Source organism: Syngnathus typhle, linkage group LG11, assembly GCF_033458585.1.
Source record: "Syngnathus typhle isolate RoL2023-S1 ecotype Sweden linkage group LG11, RoL_Styp_1.0, whole genome shotgun sequence".
In the NCBI taxonomy this organism is placed as follows: Eukaryota; Metazoa; Chordata; class Actinopteri; order Syngnathiformes; family Syngnathidae; genus Syngnathus; species Syngnathus typhle.
Genome location: NC_083748.1, coordinates 12,893,477 through 12,920,537, shown reverse-complemented (window position 1 = coordinate 12,920,537; position 27,061 = coordinate 12,893,477). Strand labels below are relative to the sequence as shown.

The following is a 27,061-nucleotide window of genomic DNA, read 5'->3' as shown; positions in this document are numbered from 1 at the left end:
GGAGAATAATTTGATTTGGATTAAAAATGTGACATGATGCATTAATGGTGCGCCTTATAGTCCGGTGCGCCTCATATAAGGACACAGTTTTAAAATGGGCCATTCATTGAAGGTGCGCCTTATAGCCCGTAAAATACGGTACCTTGGTTGTTTTTCTTTAAAGTAGAACAAAGAAGCATTTCAGACTCTAATCTTCGCTATGAAAAAAATATCTGATATCAGCTTCTAAAAAAAACATTTAACAAAGCATGCAATTAGACTTGATTGCCGCTCTTTTACCGAGAAGCGTGTGATGTGATGATAAGTTGTCAGCACCGAGCCATTGTGTTTTATTTCGTTCCTTAGGTTAACGGGCACAGCAAGATTAATTATTGCGCTATTATGTATTTACAGCCCGCCTCAGCCGCTTTGACTTGAATAACAACCTATTTGTTTGATAGCATAGTAGAATCAAAGTGCACGCTGGAAAGCGACGCAGTAATGGATATGATTGTTTTCATCCTGTGGTTCCTGTGAAAGCCTCATTATGCATAATTGTGGCTTTTATGAAGGCGTAGTCACGGACATGTGCGAGAAAAGCACTTTTTTCTCAAGATGAAGAATCCTCGAGAGGTTTTGAGCGCTACTGACAGGGACACGAGTGGAGCGACGAGGATGAGGGGAGTGGAAGGGGATTAGAGGAAGGTGGGCGTCGGTGGCCAAACCCCTGAATGAAATCAAAGCTTCCTGCCAAGTGTGATTAGCTCCGTGGGTTGAATCTCTTCCAAGCTCCCTGCACTCTTGGAATCCAGAATCGGACTCTGCTTGGATTTGTAAACATGACTAATCAAAGAGTATATTTCTGTCTATACTGCTTTCCACCATGTTAGTTTGCAGTCCTCTGTTGTTTGCCTCTTGTGATATTAAAGATATCACACCGATTATGGATCAATTGATGGTAGGCTTCTCAATGCTTTTGTCTCTGGAGCATTGTGTATGTGCCTCGATACACTGTGATGAAAAGATTGTAAGTAAATCTATAAGAAAATTGGATCAGTTCACCTACCGCCTTAGTGCACTGGACGTCCTTTCCCAGCAGCCAGTGCAGCTCCAGGTGTCCTTCTCCCTGGTAGCACGACCGCAACCTCTCCGTGATGCGTGTGTTAATGTCCTGGATGGTGAAAACGCACAGCGCGGAGTGATCGGACGGATCGTGATACTGCTTCTGTCCCTTGGAAAAGACGGCAAAGAGCACGTCATCCTGAGCACCGATGTTAAGTGTCTGGGCCAAGATCCTGCCAGCCTTGGACAGATAGGCCGCTTGCAGCAGACGGTACTCCTCACCCCGGTGGAGGCAACCCACCGGAAGCGACACGTAAGAGTGGAACTTCTTGTCGCCTTTGCAGAGGCGGATGATGCGTGAGGTGTAGAAGAGGTCGTCGGGCGAACCCCCGGACGGCATTCCGTTCTCCGGTGTCTCCGGCTGGACGGTCATGAAGTAGACAAAATGACCACTCTCAAAGCCGTAGATGTAGTAGATGTCGAAATGCGGGACGAGAGCCAAGGTGTCTGAGGGGATTTTGATGAGCGACGAGACAAAGTCGGTGTGAAGCTCGTAGTCGAGCATGGCGGACGATTCCGGGTCGTGAGGCAGCTTGCGGCTGGAGATAGTCGGGAAGTAGTCCTGCTTCCCTCCAACTGCTGTACCGATGTAGAGCGTGGCATCCTGAACCAGGGAGGGAACCACCACCCCGTACATGGTCCCCGACTGCGTGTCGCTGGACAGGTAGTGTTCCTTCTTATGAGTTGGCTCGCCGAGGATGAACAAGTCATCAAGTCTCAAGAGCTTGCAGACGCCCTGGTAGAGGCTCCCGCACGCCAGGAGGCGGTTGTGGGAGTAATCGATGAGCAGCAGCTTGTTGACGTTGTCCGTCGAGGCGAGGGTCTCCGAGCAGGGCTGCACAATCAGAGGAGGGTAGCAGGCTTTGTTGTCGTACTCGGGCCCCGTGGCGTGGGATACTAGGAGCGTGAGGTTGGCTGACAGCTTGTAAATCCGATTGACGGCGCCGACGTAGAGGGACCCCGTGGACTGATGCACGGAGAGGTGGTTCAACGGCCACTCTCGCCGCTCCGACGGGAAGATGTTCACCGTCTGTCCGGCAGTTATCCTTTGACTCATGAGGATGAGCGTCAGTAGCCCGAGTGTCCCGAAGCGTGACATGACCTTCAGAGGGCCGTGAAGTTTAGTCAAGCGGCCATAAGTCCATCTTTTATGCACGCACGTTCCCATCCCCTCGGGGCTCCGACCAACCTCAGAGGTCTGCGTGTCAGGTGAAAGCCCGAGAAGCCCGTCGTACTTGTCCAGGTGATTTCACATTCCTCTGAAAGAGAAGAAGCGAGACGTTTTGATCAACTCTAAATATGTTCCTTCTCGTCCGAAATGTTCTTTGGTTATCATCAGCAGTTGCTTGTTTTCTGCAGTTGCTTGTTTTCCCATCTGCTTGTGCTTCATCAGACTCATGATGCACCAAAGAAACAAGCACTCATTTGTTCGAAGCGTCTCATCGTATTTACAAGCGAGAGATTCATGTTCCCCCCACCGTCAACTGAGGAGCTTATTAAAAATGTGCCACCCCTTTCAGGAGAACTCACCCCTGCCTATTACTCCAACAAAGCAGTCGCACAATGTCGCTGCGCCTGCCGACTCTTTTGGTCGCTTATTAAAGCGACCCAAATGTATTCATCACGTGTCCGTGTTTGGGGCTGCCTCTTCTATCCCGGGCACCCTGTCATGTTCACTCAAACGGCTGAATCCAGGAGGAATTAATCACTCTCCAATGCAGTCAACATTCCCCAAACTAATCAGCCTCTTTCCAGGGATGGCAGGGAGTCATTAGAGATTCCAAAGCAGGCAGCATCAACCCGAGCACTTCCCTTTTTAATTTCATTAGCATATTTTTTATAGCTATCTCCTGGGGGGGGCTGGCAAACAATGCCCCTCAAAGGCGGGATGAGCTGGGATGAGTCGGACACGTGGCAGTGAATGATGTGTTCACATTTTCTTATCACGCGCTTACTTGTGTCTGCTGTGAGATGAATTAATTTACTTTCAAACAGGTTTTCACCTCCAAACAAAGATGAATGTGAAGTGACGCCCAAGACGGGCATTGCGGATAAAGTAGCTTTGCATTCACAGCTGCCATACCAAAGTCCATTAAAGAGCGGTGATAAAAGGGGCCTACTCGGAGGATAGACCATAAATTAGCAAACGTGCCATCGCCCTAAATCTGTCGGGGCGTCGTCATGCATCAACGGGCGCCTAAAGGCGACGATCCCCATTTTTTTCCCCACTTTGTTTCATTCTCACCAAGCCATTGCTGGAAGAAAAAACTGGTGAAGAGTCGTGATTTTGCTGACCCAAAACAAAACAATGGGGTCCTTTTTCTTTCAAGGCCTCAAGCAGCTAGTTGTCGTAGCCCATTTCTTCAGAGCTTGAATCGTGACCAAAATCTTGACCTAATGTGCAGGGTCAAATCCTCATCCCAGTGTGCCTGGATATAAATAACCCAGATGGGTTTGCTATTTTAGCCAACTTGTGTCACTTTTAACCCAACCGTTATAGAATGGAGAGATTAGAACCTCAGAACTGTGATGGAAACTGTGATGACTCTACGTTACTTAAATAATCCTCCGTGAGGTGATTCTTCTGAATATCTTTCTTTTTAGGATACTTCTTGGTTAAGTAGAGGCTAAGTGATGTCAGGAAAACGGGAGGGTGTAAGACGAGGTCACTCCGTGATGTGTTGGCCGTAAAACGGGACGTCCCGTCGGGTTGAGCGCGAATCAGGAACTTAGCGGATGGACTGACACTGAGCTGGCTGGCTCCCCGCTGAAGCACTACGGCACCTCCCGTCCATCTGTCACCGCCACGGTTGCCCCGCGGTCGCTTTAAAGTCCGTAGCCGCGTCGCTGGTTTTTTGGCAGGTTCGCTGCCAGTGGCTCTGCCAATAATTGTCCACTGAAGGCCGACTAAGATTCGTTTTCTAACATTACACTTAGTGTGTCTTTTTTGTGGAAGATACCTGACTGGCTCATTCCTGCAACATATTTGAATGATGATTAGAAAGAAATCTGACTTTGAAAACTACCGTATTTTCCGGACTGTAAGGCGCACCGGACTATAAGGCGCACCTTCAAGGAATGGCTCATTTTAAAACTTTGTCCTTATATAAGGCGCACCGGACTATAAGGCGCACCCTTAATGCCTCATGTCAGATTTTAAATCCAAATCAAATCATTCTCCATTTTATCTTTTTTATTTCAACTTCAGACGTAACAAATTACTTTGTAATCACAAAATAATGATCCATAGTCTTTTTGATTCATGATTCATAGTCTTCAGCGGGCCACTTATGATTGATTTCATGACACAATGCTTCGGGCCAGTTTCAATTTAGGAATTTGGTCCATATATAAGGCGCACCGGACTATAAGGCGCACTGTCGGCTTTTGAGAAAGTTTTAGGTTTTTAGGTGCACCTTATAGTCCGGAAAATACGGTAAATCATTTCACTTTTCTCTTCCTAAGGGGCTCTTTGTTCAAATTGCCACACTTTGATTTGAATAGTGTCATTGTGAAGATTTGAACGTTCTTCTTTGACTTTCTCAAGGAAGCTGTGGTGTTTTGTCCTCAGCGTGGCCTGTGGATTAGCAGGCATGACTATAAAGTCTTTGTAGAGTTGGGGTGATATAAGTAAAGCAGCATTCCTTAAACCGTCACCAGATTTTTCTTTTTATGAGAGGTGCTTGTGTGCAGGAAATTTGAATGTGGTCAAGACTTTCATGTGACAAAGTAGTCTTGCACCGATCTACTAACTTGGGTCAATTTGACGATTCTTCTGTGTAGCTCCTCGTGGCGCGTCAGTGCCCAACTATTTCTGTTCTCTTCAGAGTCATTCAATCAGATTCATTCTAGTCTGAGCTCTGGCGAAAACAGCGTTTGAATAAGTGTTTTTTCTTCTCCTGAGATCAGAGAATTTTCTAGATGACTCCAAACATTGTGGTTTTGTTGGTCTCATCAAACCAGACCTGAGAAAAATGAAAAGGTCAGTGCTCCAGAGATGCAAAAGCAGATCAAATAATAAAAATGATGTGTGTGAAGACAGTGGCCTTAAATAACATGTAGCAAGAACGAGACTTGAGTGTGGAACATCTACGCTCCGAACCCTCTGAGCATTTAGTAAACAGCAGAGGGGAACGAGATCAAATAGGAAGCGCTGTTAGCAAGTGTCGCCTTGCTCGTTTCACCCATTGCTTCTCAGCCGGCTCCGGTGACGTGTGAAGCGTGCAGTCATGCCGCTCAATGTTTCCTCTGGATTACAGAGAAGCTCTTCACATCCAAGCTTGAATACGCCGGCTCGACACTCAGACACGCTCCGGCCCAGTCATTTGACACGAGAACGCGCCTCAGGGGCACTTGGTAGGGTCTCTATGAGCAGGCCTCCTGCGTTCACCTCTTCCACATACACAACCCTCGCAACCTGGATGAAGATCAGTCCCGCCAAATGCGTCTTTTTGGATTCCGACACTGTGAACTGCTGTCAGGACTTCTGTGGCGCTGTGTTGGGCGGCATTCAATCAGAAAGGGGACTTTGGGTTTGACCCCATCTGCCATTGGAGATGAAGGGAAATGGTCAAAATATTAATTCCTGCTCACTAAAATGATCATACAGTGTTTAGTTTTTCAAACTTTAAGATTGAAAGTAACATGACATCCTAATGGCGCCATTCAATAGGTATAATTAAAAAAATAATAATATTATATTATATAATTTATATTAATATATGTTATATGATATATTGTTACATAATTTTGAAATAGATTATAAATTATAATATTTTATGATAATATATTTTGATGCCCACAAGTCTAAAAAGAAGGTAAATTAACACTTAAACACTTCACTCAAGTTTGTGTGAGATGATGACCACAGTGGGCAGGCTGCGGGGTTGTTTTTTCCCAAAGGTCAGAAGCTACAGCTCAGCCCCCACACTTAGTCAACAATGGGAGTCATTGTCACAAGCATCAGTGGTGATCAAATAACATTTATTCATTTATGTATTTATTTATTTTTCTCACTGCTGTTCCGCATGGCCTGAATTTATGAGGCCATGCGTAGCAATAAGACCATAAGACCACGGGGGCGGCAAAGTGAGCGGACTGCAACCATCACAACAACTTCTGGCCTCATGATTACAAGGCGCTCGGGTACGTAACAGCCAATTTTCCCTCGCAGCAGTGCTTGTTTTTAACTTTTCAAGATGGGCCGCCGATGAAAGGTCTCAGTGTGTGCCAAGTTATCTTTTTCCTTTCTCACTTCTCTACCGCAGCGAGCACAAGGCAAAGACTCACAATTAAATCAGGAAAAAAATAGTATTAACCAGCAGGTGAAGAGCTCCACCATTTGTCGCTCTCAGTGCTGCCCTGTTGAATGGGCTAATTAACAGCCTGTCAAGGAAATAGTGTGTGTAAAGCGTTTGCTAATTTGTGATCCTTGGAGTATTTTGACAAAAGCATCGCATTTGTGTTATCAAGGCACCCCGGGAACATAAAAGTGAAAATTGCAAAGTATGTTCACTTTAAGTGGAAATGTAGAGATTACCGTTTTTTTCCATGTATAATGCGCCCCCATGTATAATACGCACCCTAAAAATGGCATGTCGATGCTGGAAAAAAGCCTGTACCCATGCTTTGGGCTTTCCCAAAAAAATAAATAAATAATTAATAAAATAAAAAAAAATATTTACCCATGTATAATGCGCACCCCAGATTTTAGGACAATCAATTAGTTAAATTTTGCGCATTATACATGGGAAAAAACGGTAGTCTAAAATTTGTCTTACAACACTATGTAGATATATAGATGGGTTTTTCCTGTCTGGGTTTTGCTGCACATCCACGTGGTGGTGTGTATGTGTTTGCATGCGTGCGTAGCGGTTGTACACGTTCCACATGAACGAGCTGGAAGGCCGCCAGCCGCAACATAACTTGACTTCCAAATGAATAAATGAAGGCAATTAGTGGATGTGTTTACAATGTTACGGAGACAGAAGTAGGTCAAATGTGGCCGAGGCAGGCCCAGTGTAAGAACCGCATGGGCCGGTACCTTCCCGGGTCCACGTCGGGAAAATTAGGGCGCAGAGACGGCGTCGTTATTAGCGCTGACTTTTGGAGCCGATGTCATATTGGATCACAGCGGCGGAGTCGGGTTTATTAGGAAAAGCGGCGTTTTTGTGATGAGCGCTCTACGGCCTTTTATCGCCATGACGGCAGCCCAGGGCCACACACACGTATGTGCGCTGCTTGCACACGCCTCAGAGGACATCGTGTGTAGCATGAATGCTCGCGCCGTAGACCCCCACAGGATATAGGCACTGTTGCCACACAAAGAAATCCATGACATTTGGCCCGTGGTTCATTTTCATTATATCAGTCTGCATTGAGGGTAGCGGGGTGTTAAATTTATATTTAATACAGAGCAATGATTCAATTGTGAAATTAACAGTGGATGAAAAGACGCATCTCTTAATCCTCATTAATTCCCGTCGTGTCGCATGAGTCTTTGTTCCTGTTCCTGTCGGCTCGCTGTGCCGTCAGCCTCTAGTTTGTCAATCAAACGCTTTAATGGGCACGGCTAGTATATGTAAATGTTTTTACGCCTCAAGAATCCTCCCTAGCAACAAGTAAGCCTGCAACATGAAAAGTAAAGCTAATGTCTATTCCACTTTGAACCTGTAGGTGTCACTAGAGTGCATTTGGGTATGGATGTTTTGCACCCAGTATTGCGAACTTGGCAGGTAGATTCGGCAACTTTTACGACACTCTTGTCAAATAATTTCCGAAAGAAATCGGCTGAGATCGGAAGGTAAACAGTTCGGCAAAAAAAAATCATCTTTGCTTGACAGTTCATGTTACTACGAGTTCGATATGGGGTCCCTCTGGTGGTGCAGAAAAGAATTTCCGATTTCGACGAATTTCACGTATGGGCTCCAATCCAGCGAGATTTTTATCTGTGCCCGGTTTTCATGGTTGGTGACTATAACTGATTACGTTCTATAGTGTGGGGGCATTATTTGCTTCTATATATCAGCATTCCTCACATTTATGCTCAAAAGCAACAGATTAACGACAAAAATCGCAATCGGGGGTAACATCGTTCACCGCCTCATAGCTCTGCACGCCCGCATAGTCATTTTGTTTTCCGCTTCTCCGACAGATTAAACTCCTGATTGCCTTTTCGGCCGCCACAGGGAGATTTTTTTTTTTTTGAGCTTCAGAATTCCCTCAGGCCCTCGCCTCTAATCTCAATGCTAGAGCGGGACTCGGTGTCTGGCGGGAGCTGTAAAATGGCACTATGTCATGGCAACACGCTCGGCTTCTACGTCGTAATAAGCGAAGGATGCTCGAAGGAAGTCGGGCCGAGGCAAATGTGACACAGGGGGACAATTGCGACGCAGGCGGTGAAATCCCGCCCGCCCCTCCCTCCCAACAGCTACCCCCCAGCATGGCATGCCATTATCTGCGCCCGCATGCATTATACATGCAGATACAGGACTGTATCTGAAATTGCTGTTAGGAAAAGGCGGCCAGATGAAGGGCACGGCTGCCACAGTCGGATTTAGCCATGCGTGGCCGTTCTCCTCCCATTCCTCTTTCCCGGGATCTGTCTCCGCTTGTCCATAAATCTCATTGTCGGCCCTCCCCGGTTAATGGTGACCTCAAGCGGGCTCCGAATGGAAAGTCAAAGTGACCTCCGGTTCTGTGGTGAATACCCCAACTGGGCTCTTCTATAATTCAGCAAAGGAGAAGGAAGGGGAAGGAATGCCTTTGCGGTGGTGGTGGTGGTGGTGATGCATCACCTGCTGCATCAGCTGCTCACCACGCATCATCTTTAATGTTTCTTAAGTGCACGGGCGAGAGCGGAAAGGGCTGAGCCACGGAGGCCCCACCAAAAAAAGGATCTGCGGACACCGCCGTTGCGCAAGAGACGATTGAAATGCGAATTGTCTCACTCCAGCCTAAAGGCCAGCATGACAGCAGGAGCCCTTTGCAGTGACAAGTTGCCATTAGCCATTTTATTGGGCTCAGGCTCTGGCTTTGAGCTTTGGCCATCCATCCATTTTCTATACTGCTTATCCTCATTAAGGGTCAATCAGTCACACTCACATTTGACAAGTTCTTGTCATTTGGGAGACTTACACGAGGTGTGGAGGGAAAAGCAAGAGAGCTTCTTATAAAGCATAATGACTCCGAGTGAATTCATGATACGTTGCCGCTGTAGGAATGGAAGCGCATTTTAAATCGAGAATGATCTGAAATGTGACCTCGCTCGCCGGTCTGAGGACGAGCACCGCAGCAGTACTGCTCCAATTCCTTCACAGACATTTTTATTAGGCTCGGTCCGCTACTCAGGCTGCAGATTTGAGATTTTGGTTGGGGTTTTTTGTTGGAGTTGACAGTCTGCTCTCGTGTTGAACAACGATACATTTCCACCCAGACTCATTCGGTTATGAGCTCGCTGGGCCGCGTTGCCTTCGCATGCATAAATCATTGGGACCTGCCGGGGGGAAATCCATTACGTTTGGCAGCAACTGCACCCCAGCGAGGAAAAATAATCAAACTCGGTGCCGTCGTGCGTCCCTGTGAAGCCGTGACGTGCATATGTCCATAGATCCATAAATCCTGCATTGTCGCATACAAGCAAAATCAAAAGCTTTATTTTGAGGAAGCACCTGTGCGGGTCCTCGCTTTCGCCCCCCCTCCCCCTTCCGCCCTTACGACTTGGTATAGCCAATGACGCTAAGGTTGGAAATAGCTGGCGCGAGATGTGATGATCGACGAAGAAATGACAATACAAAAGGAACAGCTGCTCACTTGTAGAAAGAAGAAGAGCAAGGAAGTGCAGGAATAGTAACAGTCGATAGAAATACCATCAGGATACGAGCTGTACATTTATCTACTTTCCAATAAAACTTACTGCGACACTATACTTTGCTCAAAAATACTTACAGTATCATGATACCTTGCCAAAGATACTGATAGTATCGTAATTCTTTCCCAATTATTCGGATATCAGATCTGGTATCATGATACCAACAATGTTAGCACAATCCTTAGCCAAGGATCCTCGTGGTCTCACAATATGTTCCTAACGATACCAATATCATTATGATACTGACTGTATCATGATCACCGATTACTGGACAATAATATTGATTGTATGTAGTAGGCCAGACATTTTGTAGAGAGAGTCACGCATCACTTTGCCAACCGATAGTGTTACGATTTGTTCCCAAACGTAGTCGAGATAGATTGCGATTGTGACGGTTTCACCGTACTTGACGAATGAATGAATATTTTTTTAACTCATCAGATAAGAGCGACGGAGAATGCTCGCTCGCCAAATAGCGAGCCTACTTGCATTCCCGCTAAGCATCTGCCGTTCCCCGAGCCATTTTTAACATTTAATCCGCACAGCAAACACCATTGCAGCGGCCACTCATCCGAAGCCTGTGCAAATATACGCATCAACCCGGATTATCTTCCCCGACAGTTGCTCTGGTCTTTTTCGGCCCAACCCGGATTGTCCCTAATTCCACTCCCAAACTTGTTCAGTGATGTTGCGAAGCTGAAGATAATAAAACAACCCGGCAAGCAATGAAAAGCACGGGTTTTGAAAATTCGGGACAGTCGCTGGATCTTTTTGATAAGGCGTTTGAGTTCAAGCTCTCCGACTTTTTATTAAATAAATCACACCTGGATTTGGTCACCAAGGTGGGACTTTTCAAGCCTTCTGTGTCGGGATTGGCTACTAATAAGAAAAGAGACTATCTCCCGTGGTCAGCTGTCAGGGACTTCTTTTTACTCTTTAATGATTTGGATTATGAATGTGGGCCATTGATTTTCAACTGAGGGTGAATTTATTTAGGCAGTGCTTCTCAAATGGTGGGATGGGCCCCTTGGGTGGGGGTACCCCCAGGGAATATGTTAATTAGGTTACAATTGTATGCCTAGGTGTATTTGTTACAATTTTATTGACAAAGGACACTATCTATAGTCCCTGAGGGGAACTGTGGGGAGTGAAATATTTTTTTCTTCCTCATAAAGATCAAACAGACCAACTTGTTATTATCTAACGCCTTTAAATCGGTCACTGAAATCACTAGCGCTCTCGTCATTACGCCTGGTACGGGTCCTTATATCACCCATTCAAAATACTACTTGAAATTATAGTTATGACCAAAAAAAATTGGGGTCCGTGACAGAAAGTCAGGTACGATCCAATGGAGGAAAATCAAGATTTAGGTGTATCTACAACCTGCTTGACTGAATATGTGCACGGACAGTATTCATAAGACGTTTTCAGGAACATGGTCGAGCCAGCATGCTTATTTTTAGGTTCCCTTCCAGCTTTCCCAGAACACACTGTAGTGTTGTTTTCTTATAATTACAACTATGTGAAGAAAAGGAGGAAAGCAAGGCTCATTCATGGGGTCACTTTTATTTAGTGAGGCACTTTCTGTTCTATCCTTATTTCCTACCCTGGTTACGAAATCTGGACTCGCCATTGGCCTGGCACTATATAGGTCGGAATGATAAAATGATTGTTGGGATATTTTTACGAAAGTACGTGCTATGAAGACACCTGCCAATTTTTGAAAGTGTGGGAAAAAAAATGTCAAAGTCTCATAAGTGATATTTGATATCATGTGGCCTTGTTGGGATTTTGCCCCTATTTTGCCATACGCCCAACATGGTTAACTGTTTCATTTTTTTAATGTTCATATTAGTTATTAATCTGACTTTTAGGGTAAATCTAGCAACATTTTCGTGAAAACCAACCCAGCGGCTGATTAAAAGTAGCTGCAGTATGGCGTCGAACAGATGTCAAGTTACAATAGCGGGAAGTGCAAGATGGTGATGATTATTATTGTTGGGACGGAAGCACCCGATGGTACTTACAGCTAGTCGATTCAAATGACTCAACTAATGGACCGATTGCTGAAGTTAATTTTCATACATTTATATATGAAAAGTCCCCATCCCTTTAATATCAAAAAATCATCATTTTTTCACTTGAGTGTTAGGCATCCATTATTCCCTTTCGCTCATCTCACGGTATGAAGTTAAAACGTTCGCCGAGAGATGAACTCTATGCAAGTGTGAAATCTATTTATAAGAAGAAAAAAAAAAAAGCGTGCCCGCCTTCCCAACTGCCCAGAGGAGCCACTCCAGAAATTAGTCGAGTTATTATGCTTTGTTGTGCTTTTGATGATCATATGTTGCTTGTTTTATGGCTAAAGTTCCAGAAGTGAGCAATTTGAATTTGGTGGTTGGCGCCGACATTTTGCCAGAGTGTACTTCTGGCTGCATGCTGAGCAGCCAGAGTGGCCATCTGGCAGGTGAGCTGCACGTTTTCCACACGTTCACTGCCTCTCCTTCCTTTCGTTGCCTCCGCTCGAGCCCCCCACCCCCCCCCCCCACCTTGTTACACTTGCAACCTTCCTCCAGGTTGAAAATCAACTGGTCACATACAAAATGTGAGCCTTTATGAATATCATGATTTGTTTCACTTTTGGCCTATACGGTATTAAATATTTGTAAAATATTTTATACTACTGATTATTCCAACAATTCATTAGATAAAAATGAGATTGTGCATGATTAATCCAAATTTTCATTCCAATAATGAGGCCAAATTTGAGCTAGCCTTCTTCCAATCTGTTAACTCAGATGGCAAGATTATCATGAGCGATAATCTTGCGGCGTGGGAGTTTAAGAGGGATTCACACACACACACACACACATTCAGGGCTATCAATCATGAATATTCAACCTTTTCAATATGGATTATAGGTTCACAAACCTTGGCCTCGACATTACTTTTTCCTCTTCTCTGTACTTTGCTGCAGTTTAAATGCTCGGTGGCTCCCTGCCCCCTCCAAAAGGTCAGTCATAGTAATCATCATCATCATCGGCAGTCACTCGGAACGAGTATGACGGTCTTCTTTTCAGGGTCGTCTACTTGTGGGTCCGCAGGTGGGCGTAGAGGCCGATCCGGGATCCACATATTTTTGTGCAGTGTGGGCAGGGGAAAGTGGCGGTGGGTTGTGGTCGTGCTGGAGCCAGTTTTTGTCTTTCCTTTCGGAGTTGTCGTTTGGTTTCTGCGACACGGCGGAGTTCCTTTTCGTGATGTGCTGCACCTTCTTGCACCGCTGCCCTCCAGCAGTTCCTGTTCAAGGCGATGCGCTCCCAGTCCCGAGATGTTATTTGGAATTTCTTGAGATTGGTCTTGAGGTTGTCCTTAAAACGTTTCTTTTGCCCGCCCGGGGCTCGCGGACCTCTCTCCAGCTGGGAGTATAACATCTGTTTGGGGAGGCGGGTGTCAGCCATGCGGATGAGATGTCCTGTCCATCGGAGTTGGTGCTGCATTATTAAGGTGGTGATGCTCGGTATCCTGGCTTCCTCCAGAACGCTGATGTTTGTGCGTCTGTCCTCCCATTTGATCCGGAGTATTTTCCTCAAGGTTCTCTGGTGGTGTTGTTCAAGAGCTCTTAGGTGCCTGCTGTAGGTTGTCCATGACTCTGCCCCGTAAAGTAAGGTGGGGAGAACCACAGCTTTGTAAACCAGGAGCTTGGTGTCAACCCGGAGGTCTCGGTCTTCGAAGACTCTTTTCCGGAGTCTGGCATACGCTCCACTGGCACAGCTCAGGCGATGGTTGACCTCGGAGTCAATGTCCGCTTTGGAGGAGAGAAAACAGCCGAGGTAGGGGAAATGGTGAACATAATCAAGTGCAGTGTTGTCCACATTTATGATGGGCGGAGTAGATGGCTGGTTGGGTGGGGGTTGATGTAGCACCTGGGTCTTCTTGATGTTCACGGTCAGACCCAGGGCTCTGTATGCCTTAGCAAAGGAGTTCAGGATGCCCTGGAGGTCTTCTGCAGAGTGTGCTGCTATGACATTATCGTCTGCATACTGGAGCTCCACGACCGTGGTGGTTCTGATCTTGGTTTTGGCTTTGAACCTGTTAAGGTTGAAGAGCCTGCCATCAGTCCTGTACCATATTGGGATTCCGTGTGGTAGTTCTTTGTTGATGAGGTGGAGTATGGCGGCAATGAAGACAGAGAACAGGGTGGGTGCAATAATGCATCCCTGTTTGACCCCTGTCTCTACAGTGAAAGGCTCAGTCAAGGAGCTGTTATTGAGCACTGTGGCTGTCATTCCGTCATGTAGTAAACGCAGTATTCTGACGTATTTGTCCGGGCAACCATACCTCAGAAGGATGCTCCATAGGGCCTGGCGATCCACCGTGTCAAAGGCTTTTGTAAGGTCTATGAAAGCCATGAACAAAGGCTGTTTATGTTCACGGCATTTCTCCTGGAGTTGGCGTGCTGTAAAAATCATGTCTGCAGTGCCTCTAGATGGGCGAAAACCGCACTGCGATTCTGGGAGAATTTCCTCAGACAGTGGCAGTAGGCGATTGGCAAGAACACGAGCAAGTACTTTGCCAACTGTTGAAAGGAGCGAGATGCCCCTATAGTTTCCGCAATCCGCTTTGTCCCCTTTCTTGAAAATGGTCACTATCAGAGCATCCCTGTGCTCCGAGGGGAGTACTTCTTTTTCCCAGACCTTCAGAAAGAGGGAATGGAGGTGGCGCTGGAGCTCTAGTCCACCTTCCTTTAGGACCTCAGCTGGGATCCCATCTGGCCCAGAGGCCTTGTTGTTCTTCAGGCTCCTGATGGCATCTTGGACCTCTACTAAAGTGGGAGGTTCACCCATGTCTTCCCTGATGGGACTCTGAGGGATGTGACTGAGGAAATCTGACTGAGTTGTGCTGTCACGGTTGAGGAGTTCCTGAAAGTGCTCTCTCCACCGGTTGTTTATGGACTCATTGTCCTTCAACAGCTCCTGCCCGTCTTTAGAGCGTAGGGGGTTTTGGCCGCGATGGCTTGGGCCGTAGACAGCCTTAGTAGCGCTGAAAAAGCCTCTGGTGTCACCAGAGTCTGCCAAACTCTGGATTTCCAGTGCCCTTTCTGTCCACCAGGAGTTTTTAATCTGTCTCACCCGGCTCTGGACGTCAGCCTTGGCTTTGGAGTGGGCCTGTCTCTTTGCTGTGCAGGTGATGTCATTTTGCCAGACACGAAAGGTTTCACTTTTCTTGGAGATGAGCTGTTCTATCTCTGTGTCGTTCTCATCAAACCAGTCCTGATGCTTTCTGGCCTTGTACCCGAGAGTGGCACGGCAGGTGTCGAGGATGGAAGACTTGAGCAGGCTCCAGTGTTTTTCGATGTCCTCAGGGTATTCCTGAATGAGGCTTTCTCCAAGAGAGGCCTGAAACAGCTGCAGGGTGGCAGTGTTGTTCAGGGCCTCGAGGTTTAGTCTCTGCCGGCTCAGCTTCTTTTGGAGTCTCCTCTTCCTCTTGAGTCTGATGGACATCGTGGATCGTATCAGGCGGTGATCTGTCCAGCAGGCCTCTGAATCCATCATGGCTTTTGTGATGGTCACGTCGCGCTGATCCCTGGCTCTGACAATGACATAGTCAATAAGATGCCATTGTTTAGAGCGAGGGTGTCTCCATGAACCCTTGAGTTTGTTCTTCTGGCGAAAGATGGTATTTGTGATGGTAAGGTCATATTGAGCACATTTGCTAAGAAGCAAAACCCCGTTGGAGTTGATGTTTCCAATGCCTTCCTTTCCAATGGTGCCCTTCCAGAGGTGGTGGTCCCGGCCCACTCTGGCATTGAAATCTCCCAGTATAATAATCTTGTCCTCTTTGGGGATTTTTGACAATACATCATCCAGACAGGCATAGAAGGCCTCTTTTTTGTCCTCATCGGAAGCAAGGGTAGGTGCATAAGCACTAAGAACTGTTGCCGTCTGGTTGTTGACCAGCACCAGACGGAGGGTCATCAGGCGCTCACTGATTCCCACAGGGAGTTCAGAGAGCTGACTGATCAGTTGGTTCTTGATGGCAAAACCAACCCCATGGATCCTAGGCTCATCTGTGGCCTTTCCTTTCCAAAAGAAAGTGTATCCACCCATTTCCTCCTTCAGATGACCTTCCTCTGCCCGCCGGGTTTCTGAAAGAGCAGCTATGTCAATCCGGCATCTTCTCAGTTCCCTGGCAATGATGGCGGTTCTCCTCTCCGGCCTATCACTGGTTACACTGTCCATTAGTGTGCGCACATTCCATGCTCCAAAATTCATGTTTTTGTGGTTTCGACCGCATATTGGTGATCCCTCTGAACGCCATAGTCGTTCATAGTTAGTCATAGTAATACAGCTAACGTCGTTGGTGGGAGGAGACTCACAATTGTGTGTTGTTTTGTGTTGATCATATCAAGTTGAAAAACACACTTTCAAAATCGGTTTAGTTTACCCAAATGAAAGCTTCCCTCCCCGTCCCGGAGCACTAATAGTAGAGGCCATCCTCGCCGAGTCACAACATTATAGGGATAAACTCTTCAATTTTTATTTCTTTTTTTCGTTTTTGTTTTACAAAAAAAACCTTTGGTAACCAACTTGTTCCTTTTTACAGTCACAATGAAAGTGTTCCCCCTGCCCCAGAATATCAAATGGTACAGTCCTGTCTGTTAAAAATGTCATCCAGCCAGCATAACACACACACACAGTCACACACACACACACACTTTTGTTAACAGGTCAATCTCCTGTATTGTGTGCTATGAAATTAGGCAGGTGTACTTAATGTTACGCTACTACACTAACACTCTTCCTCCTCCTCCTTGCTGGGCTGGAGCATCCTAACGGTCAAGTTTAATCAGCCTCTCGGTGGGCAACGGGCTCACAGTTTGGGGGAGGTGTGGATGCTCTGGAGGCGGTTGGGGGGGGGCACGCTGGGGTATGACTATAGTAGTAGTAGCCGCCGCAGTGCACTCACACACACCATGTAATTGCGTTACATACACTAATTCGCCTGATGCACTAATGGCTGTGCTGCTGACCCACATCGACCCCCCCGGCCCCAACCCACCCACGTCAACCCCACCGCCATCGCTCCTGCATCAACGCCACTGATTGAAGCGGTAGAATGTGGTGTTTCAAAATTCACTTGCGTTTCTCGACCTTTAATGGGCATCAGTGATGGCCTTCACCGCCGATGACACAGACAGATGTTCTCAAGGACGCAAGTCATCTGGCATCACCTCCAAGTTCAGGATGGCAAAATAAGAATGAAGAAGAATGACTTAAAAAATAGATATGAACCCCCCTCCCCCCCCCCTAAAAAGGCTCCACGATCAGAGAGATCGATAAACAATGCAACAGAAGCTTCGTCTGAATGCAAAGCCAGTTGCTGTCTTCTGGAAACATTCTTTGCAAACTGATTTTTAATTCGGTACCAATGAGGAATCCGATCATGTATTTCTAGTCACCGACGAAGCCGAACTCGGTCTGGATTTACTCGCTTCAAGTGACACAAGTGGGCATGAAAACGGCGTAAAACGAAATCAGCCCTGTCAAACTGTAAAAGTTACGATTTTCCTCCATAAAAGAAATGATGGAATACATGCATGACAACATAATTCATAATTATATGACGACTTCTCTTTTAAAAATGACCTTGTAAAATCACAAATAATCCTTCATTCTTAAAATATTTTAAAAAAAAATCTTGTTGAATCAACCACTTCCATCTCTTTCAAAATGACTTCGTTATTTTTTTAATTCTGACTTTTGGACAACCATTTAAAGTCATGCGAATAAAGAAAATCAGGCTCTGTATTTTATACGCCGTATTCCCTCATTAGAACAGTCATATTGATTATGTGCCGCTTGTAATGTATATACATGGAAATAGCCTCTCCAATAAATCATATGGGAGCTGCAGCTCGTGTAAAATCCAGGCTAAAACCGCTCAGATGAACTCTGCTCATCCCAAATCCAACTTCAGCTCCCATTCTCATTTGAATTCTAAAATTAACCATCGACTGATAAAAGTGCAGGCTTGCCGCCTTTGCGGCTGCGGCCGTCGACTTGGCTCCGTCGCTCTTGCTTCCTCTTCTCGAGCCCCTCTGGAGGGGTCCGGGGAAGAAGAAAAGCAAGAAGAATAGAAGCAGCTCCAACTGGCCTGTCCAGATAAGGCCAACCCAGGAGGTTGGAAGCAAAAGGACTTTCAAGGGGTGCAAATCCCCTCTAAATGACACCCATGTGCACCGGTCAACATTAGGGAGCTTGGCACGTCCACAAGTGTACCCTGCCTGTGCAGCTTTTTATCTCCATCCCAGCGCTCCCAGTGTGTGTCTATCCCACATGCACAGTGGTGATTAATCAATGCACATTTAGAGGAGCGGGACAAAATCCTTCCCCCTAGACAGCATCGAGTCCATAAAAGCACCAAATGAATCTGATGCACTGACACTCCTATCCCTACCAAACTTGGATTTTTTTTTTTTTTTCCAACTTAATACAAGAGCTGCACTCACCTTGAAAGATGACGAGACTCACGCATGAGGACGCCCGGTCAGGTCAGCGTGCGTGCGTGTGCACGCGTGGAGACGCTTTATGGCTTTTACGCGTGGCAGCCCGGCAAAGTGGTGCGCGCAGCGGCGTGCATTCTTTCTTCCATCCAGTGAAACCTCCCGCAGAACTGTGGCATTGATCATGTTCCCGCGTAGCCAACATTTAATCTCTCTCTCTCCTCCTCTCTCTCCGCTCGCTCGCGCGCGCATGCACGCCTCAGTTCGTGCGCGCCTCACGGAGCGTCCACGCCTCCTGTGGCGTCATCCTCAGGCTCAGCTTCCAGGCGTTGTAATGCATTTTTACGCCCGGACTGTTGTGTTTTTTTTGTTTGGTTTTTTGCATGCCCGTGTTCCTTTGTGCGTACGTGTGAGGTTTTGTTTTTGCAGCATTATCAATGCGCAAGAAGTAATTGCACAAACGTGATTTTGGAGCACCTGCCTATAGCCCAATACAAAATCTGCATCACAAAACTCATTCAAAGATTATAATACTTGTTTTTTTTTGTGCCACGACCTAATATTTGGGCATTCACCTCTCTCTCTCTCTCTTTAACCTTGTCTGTAATTTAATTCCTTCCATATATTTTCTGCAAGGTTTTTATATTTATTCCCCACATGTGTTGCTGCTGCTGCTGAATTGAGATTGCTTTTAAACACTGCCATCTGTAGGCTGAATTTTGTAACTCCTCACTTGATCCACATCCACCATGGGTAGGCAATGATGTACAGTCATCATTCCAGGATTCGACCAGAATATTAAACATAGCGTACCCTGCAACAGTCATTTTTAAAGAGATATTTTTGGCAGTGTGTCATTTAAAGCACACGATTATTAATGCATAATAGGATCTCCTGTTTGGCAGCATGCAAATGGTTAGTAGATCTGCCACACAGTTTGGGTTCAAATCAGGTTGTGATTATAGCACCAACATTGTCCATAAATGTGAATTTGAGTTAGTTCTGCAAATGACTGGCGACCAGTCCCGGCTCGCCTAAAGTCAGTTCCGCCACCCCCGGCCACGCTAATGAGGACAGGTGCTATTGAAAATGGATGGATGGATGCTTGATGGTCGAGCCTTTACCAAAAGTGACTCACGGGGTCCATCAGGCAGCTGTCGGCCACTCATTACCGGCATTGATGTGAGTTGGGGATGTCAGAAGGGCAGCCGTGGGCGGCCGACGGACTTCCGAGGGCCAAGCAGATGGCGGCGGCGGCGGCGACGTGTTGGGCCGAGCTCGGGTGATGATGTCATCACAGAGCAGATATATCATGTCTCCTCCACCGTGCGAAGCCAACTGTACAGCCTGACCCCAAGGGTGATTGAAGATGTCCTCCGTCGTTGGCTCTGTGCAGAAGAGGCCGTGATGGAGGAGCTAGTAAGCCAAGTGGGATGGATGAGTGCTGTTCCTATTAGCCGTACTCAATAATAATAATAACACCATTCGTCACCGCCGGCCCGAGGCGGCGGGGCGTGCGCTGCCGCCGCCAGCGTAACAGTGTCAGATTAAACGCACCCCCCGGTTGGCAAATTAGTTTAAGCCGCTGAGCAATCTTGTGAATCATTATTTAAGGCTACTTGTGAACTGAATGGGAGACTGACTCATGGAGGAAACAATTCATTATATCGTTAGAAACTGAACTGATTTACGCTGTAGTCATTTAGTCCATGAATTCTGATTGTCTGAACTGCCCGACCGATTTCGGTGATGTCCAGTCTGCTGATTTGGAAGCTCAGTCTACTAATATGACGTTTGCTCATGCGTCTCGTCATTCTCCCGCCTATCCGTAATCGAACATGAGCTTCTTGTCTTGTCCTGTTTCTCTCACTGTCTCGGTCTTTCTCCTCCTTCTTCTTCTCCTACTACTTTTCTTATATTACGTTCAAAGCCGATGAATAAACCTATGTTAATTAAGTTAGTGTTATTATTATTATTTGATTTATTTTTTCTTGTTTTTATTAATATTATTATTATTTTATTAATTAATCATCTTAAAAGCTGAGATCAAACACATACACACAAGTGTGATGAAAACAACAATAGCATTGCGCTCTGTGGGACCGAGAAGTATACAATACAGACACCAAAAAAAAAATAGCAGCAGACTTGGAGAATTGGGAGCGAGCAAGCTGAAGTGGACTGAAGTGAATTGTCAAACAAGAAAGCATTTAGCTGCCAACACAACCACTGGCAGTTTCTCTGGTGATGTGTGAAATACAACCCATGCCCTGTAGTGTGTTTGCAGATTACACACACCAGCGTGCAAACCACCTCCATTCTTTTCCATGTCGTAAACCTAGTTGACATTTTGGCCATTGTTAAAATTTGAAAGGCTAGCGGCGATCAGAAAAGATGAAGCCGCAATTCTCATTTAGTGATCCGTTCGATCCTTAATCCAGATTGATGCGTTTGCCGAAAACTCTCTTGGGGGATAAACGTCGAGCTGTCCACATAACAATAAAAATAGCAGTATAAGTTCAAAGTCAACTTCCAGTGATATTATTGCGCATTAGAGAGTAAGTGAAGAAGCTGGCCTTGACTGCCCAGTTTCTCACATGACCAATGGAAGGTCTCTGGAGGAACGTCGGTTGTAAAGTGCATCGAGCCGAAGTACCGCGAGGCGATTATTCTATTTTATATTGTTTACCCGCTTCTTTATGTTCGGTGTAAAGCACTTTGAATGGCCTGACGGCGGGAGCGGCTCTGCCAGCTAATGGGCAACCGTGAAACGAGCCCAGGTCCACCAAGCGAGGCCTCTTGGCGCCTTCCATCCTACTCGTCGTTTCTCAGGTAACCGGCGTGGTCCCTCGAAGCGTCTGCGGGTGTGCCGCGCTATTGATTATCTTTGCCATCGTCCGAGTGGAGCAGCCAGCCAGCCATCGAGGTGCAATCTACTTCACGAGAATTACCATAACAACACGAGGTCCGCACACGAATAAAAGGCTTCGAGTCCAATCAAGTCATCATAACACGGTAGAGAATAACACAGGAAGGCCATTAAAAGCTTTCACTCCAAAGGGTACAAAGAATGCCATGAAGAGGGTCCTTCTAAGACATCTTTTGTTTGCACAATCACTTGTAAGCACCTGGCTTGATCCGCTTCGAATCCATCGCCGCCGCCGCATTCTAAAGAGATGTTCATCAAAAGAAAGAAAAAGGAAGAAAAACAATTATCTCCTCGGTAGCTTGTTCGGGCTGTTTGGATTGCGTCTTTTGTGTCGTTAACGTTTTCAAAATAAGCACCTGTCAATCATCGATACACGGTGCTGTTACTTTTTTTTTATATATATAAACGTGTCCAGGAAAGGAATTGAAATGAGTTTTACATGTAAAAATAGAGCAATTGCTATCCCATAAAGAAGCAATTGTCCAGTTTAAAATGTCGTATGAATGCACCACAAGCCATGGCACGTTCTCAGTCTGAAGCTTCTGAATGCGCTTGACCTTCTTTGCCGCCACTCATTTGCATTTGGCTTATTGGATGAAAGAAGTTTTCCTCGCCCTGTGTAAATTGGTATTTTCTTCTATGAGGAAGAATGTGTGCATGTGTGAATATTCAGCAGGAGAAGACACAAGGAATGACTGGGGCTGCAAATGAATGAGGGGGGTGCTGGTGCTCTCTATAGTTGTGCAAAGTAACAAACGCAAGGGAAAGTGCAGCGGATGAGAAGCACAATTGGCAAATATTTTACTTTAATTTGCAGTTCGGCGCCCAAAACCACATGTGGTAAATTAGCTTCTGATGAGCATGATGACAGGCTAGCCATGGCTCGCGACAACTAGCGCCGCTGATTAAATCCCAGCAGGGTGTCTCACGCTGGCAGATTCATCATCACATTGTCCTGCGACCGACATACAAGAGTTTAATGCGAATAGCAGGGAAGGCCAGCCTTGGACCACAACGTGCTTCAGCATCCATCTTTGGTCTTGAAGGGGATTTAGGAAGCTGTGCGAGTGCCAGCATCACGATTTCAAGTGTCTTTTTAAAGTGCCAAATTCGGATTTGACAGGAGACTGTTTTGGAAATTCAGTTTTAGTGACAGCTGCTTGGGTAACGCTGTCCATGGTACTGAACGTGTTTGCTTCGTGTATAATATTTGAGTTTGATGATTACGCACACTGTATTTACGTATGTGTTTATTTAGTTCCAAATGTAATGTAGAGATGCTTCCCAGTGATAGACTATCATGCAAATCAAATACGTTCAGCACCATGGACAGAGGCGCTCAACATTGCAGTCACTACACTGAGTTTCCAAACCAGCCGCCAAAAGTTCTGATGGGTACCAGTGTGTCTGCCTACATTAGAAAGTTTGGAAATTCAGTTTTAGTAACAGCTGCATTGTTGAGTGGTGCTGTCCATGGTACTGAATGCGTTTCCTTGATATATAATATTTCAGTTTGATGATTACGTAACATTACTTCTAAATGTATTGCAGGGGTGATTCTAGTTCAGATTCTCAGTGATAGACTATCATGTAAACAAACAGGTTCAGGACCATGGACAGCGGCGCTCAACATTGCTGTCACTAAACAGAATTTCCAAAGCAGTCTGCGGAAATAATTATCTCATACACCTTGGCGCTACGCCACCCTTTGTTTGTGTCACGGTTACCCGAAGTACCTGATGAGCGTTTCAGCAGGGATTTCGTGTTCGACAAATAAATCATTTCCATCTCGGTAAACATCAAATGCGTCGGGAGTGTATGAAGTTGGCGTTCAAAGGCAAAAAATAGGGCTTTGCCTCTGGGGACGGACGGACGCACCCGCCTCCAAACGCCGTCTCAAATGGCAATTTAAGTTACTTCTGCTCTCTCTTCATTTATTCATCCTCTCTGTTGGTTGATTCACAACAGTTTCTCCTTTGCCACCGTCCTTGGTGGCTTAGGAGCTGAGTGAGCCATCTGTTGCAGTAATTGGACAATACTATTGATTTGATCCTTCAAAGTGAGCTCCATTTATTCTTAATGTGAACAGAGCTAGCGGTTAGCTACTGAAAAGTGCCACATACTTAATTGGTTAGTGACATTGTCGACTTGCTAGTGATTATTTTGTCTTTGGTGATGGGTTTGTGAGTCACGTACACACTGTGTGGCGTGTGATGTGCTACTGCCCTGAGTGAAAACACTTTGTCTTTTTTCTCTCTTGTTCAGTCCCCCTTGGTCTGCACACTGTTGTCAAGGTAACAAAACGAATAGTCGTTGACACAATAGTATTTGAGGTGTCTCCCCTAAAAATAAAAATAAATATGATGGGCGAAAATCATAACTTGTAAAACAGGCTCACTGAGTTGTCACTCAAGGAGAATTAGTTTGTAACTTTCTATTATCTTTTTTGTCCGTTGAGGACACCTGGCAGGTGAAAGATTTATTAGAGGTGTTTTCGTTACAATAGCAAACTGTAAATTACCTTGTCAACGTGTGGAAAGCCTGAACACGACGTAGCTCCGCCGAGGCAAACTGAGTCATGACTGATGGAAATTCTATTAAGATTCCAATCAGGAGGTTGCGGTCCAGCGAGGGATTTCTGACGACTTTCTTTATGACATAAAATGATGCATTATGGTGGCATTCGTAACAGCGCTGTTGTGTATTTCTATCTATCTATCCATCTATCCATCTATCCATCTATCCATCTATCCATCCATCTATCCATCCATCCATCCATCATCCATCCAGACACATATCATATTCATATGCATGGCAAAAAGGCAGAAGCTTCTCGATATCCTGCTTCCATCACGTCTGACCTATGTTGTCAATGTCGGACATCATGGCTCTCCACTCCCTCCCGAGAATCCCATGCTGCGGTATTAACACGCCCAGAGGGGATGGGGCGGGGAAGAAGAAAGCAGCCAATGACCTTTGCAGACTCCCAACCTGATAAATGTCAAAGGTTTTCCCTTTTTTGTCAGAATTTCCTGGAGATACCTGACCTACTGTAAGCCTTCCAACCACGCTGTTCCCATCACAATGGTGACTGAAACCATCATTCCGCCCCAACACACACACACACACACACACACGCCTTCTGTCAATGCAGCAAATGAGCCCATTCGCTGAGATGTGGTTCAGCAAACGGCAGTGTGCTTTTCTGGTGGAGAGTGTCAACACTGCGTGACGCATTGAAGCACTTGGGAGAACACATGCTCACATTGGCCAGGTGTCACTTTGCTGCTGCTGTGTGATCCCTTTGGCTCCCTTGGTACGTTATGTCTGCTTCTCGTTGTTAAAGTCTTCCTGCATATAGGAATTGACTCCCTATGCACAGAAGTCTCTTTAAAAGTGAGCTGAATTGATTTAAACCTACTGCTGTTTTCATCAGTGTTCATCTTTAACAATGGAACTGATTTGTAAAATGTGAGAGACGCCATATGTACATCACCAGGAAAAAAATATCGCTAAATGTGTTCCTGCTGCTTTGTAAATGGAGACCTGACTTTAAAAAGTCAATCATTTTGGGCCAACACGGTAAAATAGTCTGTGTTAGTGATTTGAGTGACAATGTTGGAGCTTTAATCCAGTGCGAAATTGCAGATAGCAAACCATCAAGTCCAGAACCCCCAAAATCCAGTCGACAGGTTAGATCCCAATTTAACATCTCCAGGACCTTGAACGTTTGTCCTCGAGTCATACTCATAGGACCAACCACGGAAAATCCCTGTGGATCTTGATCGCCGCACTTTACCCTGCGATGAGGGCGACCTTCAACCTCACCATCCAAGCAACCTCCCGGGAAGCGACCTTCCGCAGGCAAGCCGAGGTCAAGTGGATCGCCTCCATTCAACATTTGGCCATGAGGTCAAGCTGTCTGCCGTCCTCTACCGTTAATGAGCCCATGTGAACCGTGGGGGGGGGGGGGGGGGGGGGCTAGCTGCCAGTTGAGAGGGTCTCCCACCCGAATGGGCCAGATGTGAGCATTAATGTTGATGGCTGATGAGCTATAGATAGTCCAGAGAGACAGGAGATGCATATTACAATGCAGCTGCTAGTTTACTGAGAAGCTGAATGGTTGACCTCCTAATTTCCCCCGTGGGAAATTGAATGAATGGATTCCCAAGTGAAACTGTCAACGTTATAAAACATCTTTTAACTTTAAAGCGTTTAAATATTACTCCTGCTAAAGGAGACATCTGATGCATTTTTCAGGGTTTTAAAAAAGTTCCCAGATGGCTTCATTAGATGTCTTTGACATTCTTTGGCCAAACAATGCACACTATAATAAATAGTATAATTAAAAACAATAACAACACTAATTTCTGACAGGGCTATAGCACCCCCTAGCCCATGTCAAGGGTATTGCATGTGCTTAGCCAATAATATTTGTACTACTAGGTGGGTTTCTCATCATATTCAGTTTTTCACTTGTATTTTTTCTAGTTTTATTTACCTGAGGCCCAGGGACAGTACTCGGGCATTATTGTAATGCCACTAATGGTCGACAGGTGGCCCTCTCTTCTTCCTTAACTTGTTCTGGAGGCTGCAATCCTCTTGTGTCAAAAGATGCACCATGAGTGCTTTAAATGAATTTAAAGTGTGTGAACTCGGGTTCAATTTTCATTTCTTTCTTTTCACGTTCGACCTATCAGAGCTTACGCAATATGAATTTTAACATGCAAGATCATTTATAGCTCCATTTCAGCAGGAAAAAAAAAAGCATAAATATTATATTAATTTCTTAATTCAGGGTTTGCGGGCGTGCTGGAGCCACCCCCAGCCGCCTTTGGGCGGTAAACACGATACACCCTGAACTGGTCGTCTGCCAATCGCATCGTAAATGTTACAAAAATGATTATTATTTATTATTATAGCATATGCATGCTGCTTCCCGGCCCCACTTGAACGAACGTTTTAAAAATCATGTTCTTGTTTTGAGGGTACATGATTCGCTAATGAGCTGGAACTTCTAGTTGACTTTGGGCTTTCCGTACTGGCGGCGCCTGCGAGTCGGCAAGCTGTTACAACATCTGTTGCAACTTTTCTGCATTTATTTTAAATGTTCCCCCTATTTTACCTTTTATTGTTCATTTTATGTTGTGCTAGACTTGTATCCTCGTGTGTTGGGGGGGGAGGACAAGGAAATGCCAGACGAAAAATATGAAAACTCCGAAATGTGAAGCAGGTATGTTGTCGACATGGAAATAAACCCTCCAAAAATCAGAGCTTCTCATTCACTTGGCTCCCCCTGCAGAAAAAGATGAAATATGCTAGCATGTCAGCACATGCCTTCATTGTATAACCTCAGCAAGGTGTGTAGCTGTAAAAGCTTCCCAGCAGATGTGAAGTGGGCAGCTCCTGCTTATTTTCAATTGATTTATTTATATTTTATTTTACATTTAGATATTAACACAAGTGATCAAATGTGCAGGAAGGCTCACCTGAAATCACCACGTACACACTGCACAGCTATTTGTTGTGGCCCGCAGCGGGTAATGAAGGGGCCGGGCCGGGCCGGGTCGCTTTTCAACATCTACTCTTCCTACCCGCAAGCCGCTCTCAACTAACTTGCTGCGTCTTGTCTGCATTCCATTTGCAGGAAAGCGAC

General features: G+C 45.7%; 1 protein-coding gene across 2 annotated transcripts in view; it reads right to left on the bottom strand.

Annotated features, from left to right (window-relative positions):
* Window positions 1–18,714, bottom strand: part of LOC133162687 (plexin-A2-like) — a 64,744-nt gene extending 46,030 nt beyond the window's left edge. The window contains exons 1-2 of one of the 2 annotated variants that reach the window (XM_061292058.1): window positions 18,483–18,714; window positions 1,046–2,360 (exon numbers count right to left, since the gene is read on the bottom strand). In XM_061292058.1, coding sequence (XP_061148042.1) covers window positions 1,046–2,269 — 1,224 coding nt within the window. In that variant the 5' untranslated portion in view covers window positions 2,270–2,360; window positions 18,483–18,714. Of the gene's footprint in view, window positions 1–1,045; window positions 2,553–18,482 lie in introns of those variants that run through there. The other variant, XM_061292059.1, reaches the window with a different exon arrangement.
* Between the last annotated feature and the right edge of the window lie 8,347 nt (window positions 18,715–27,061).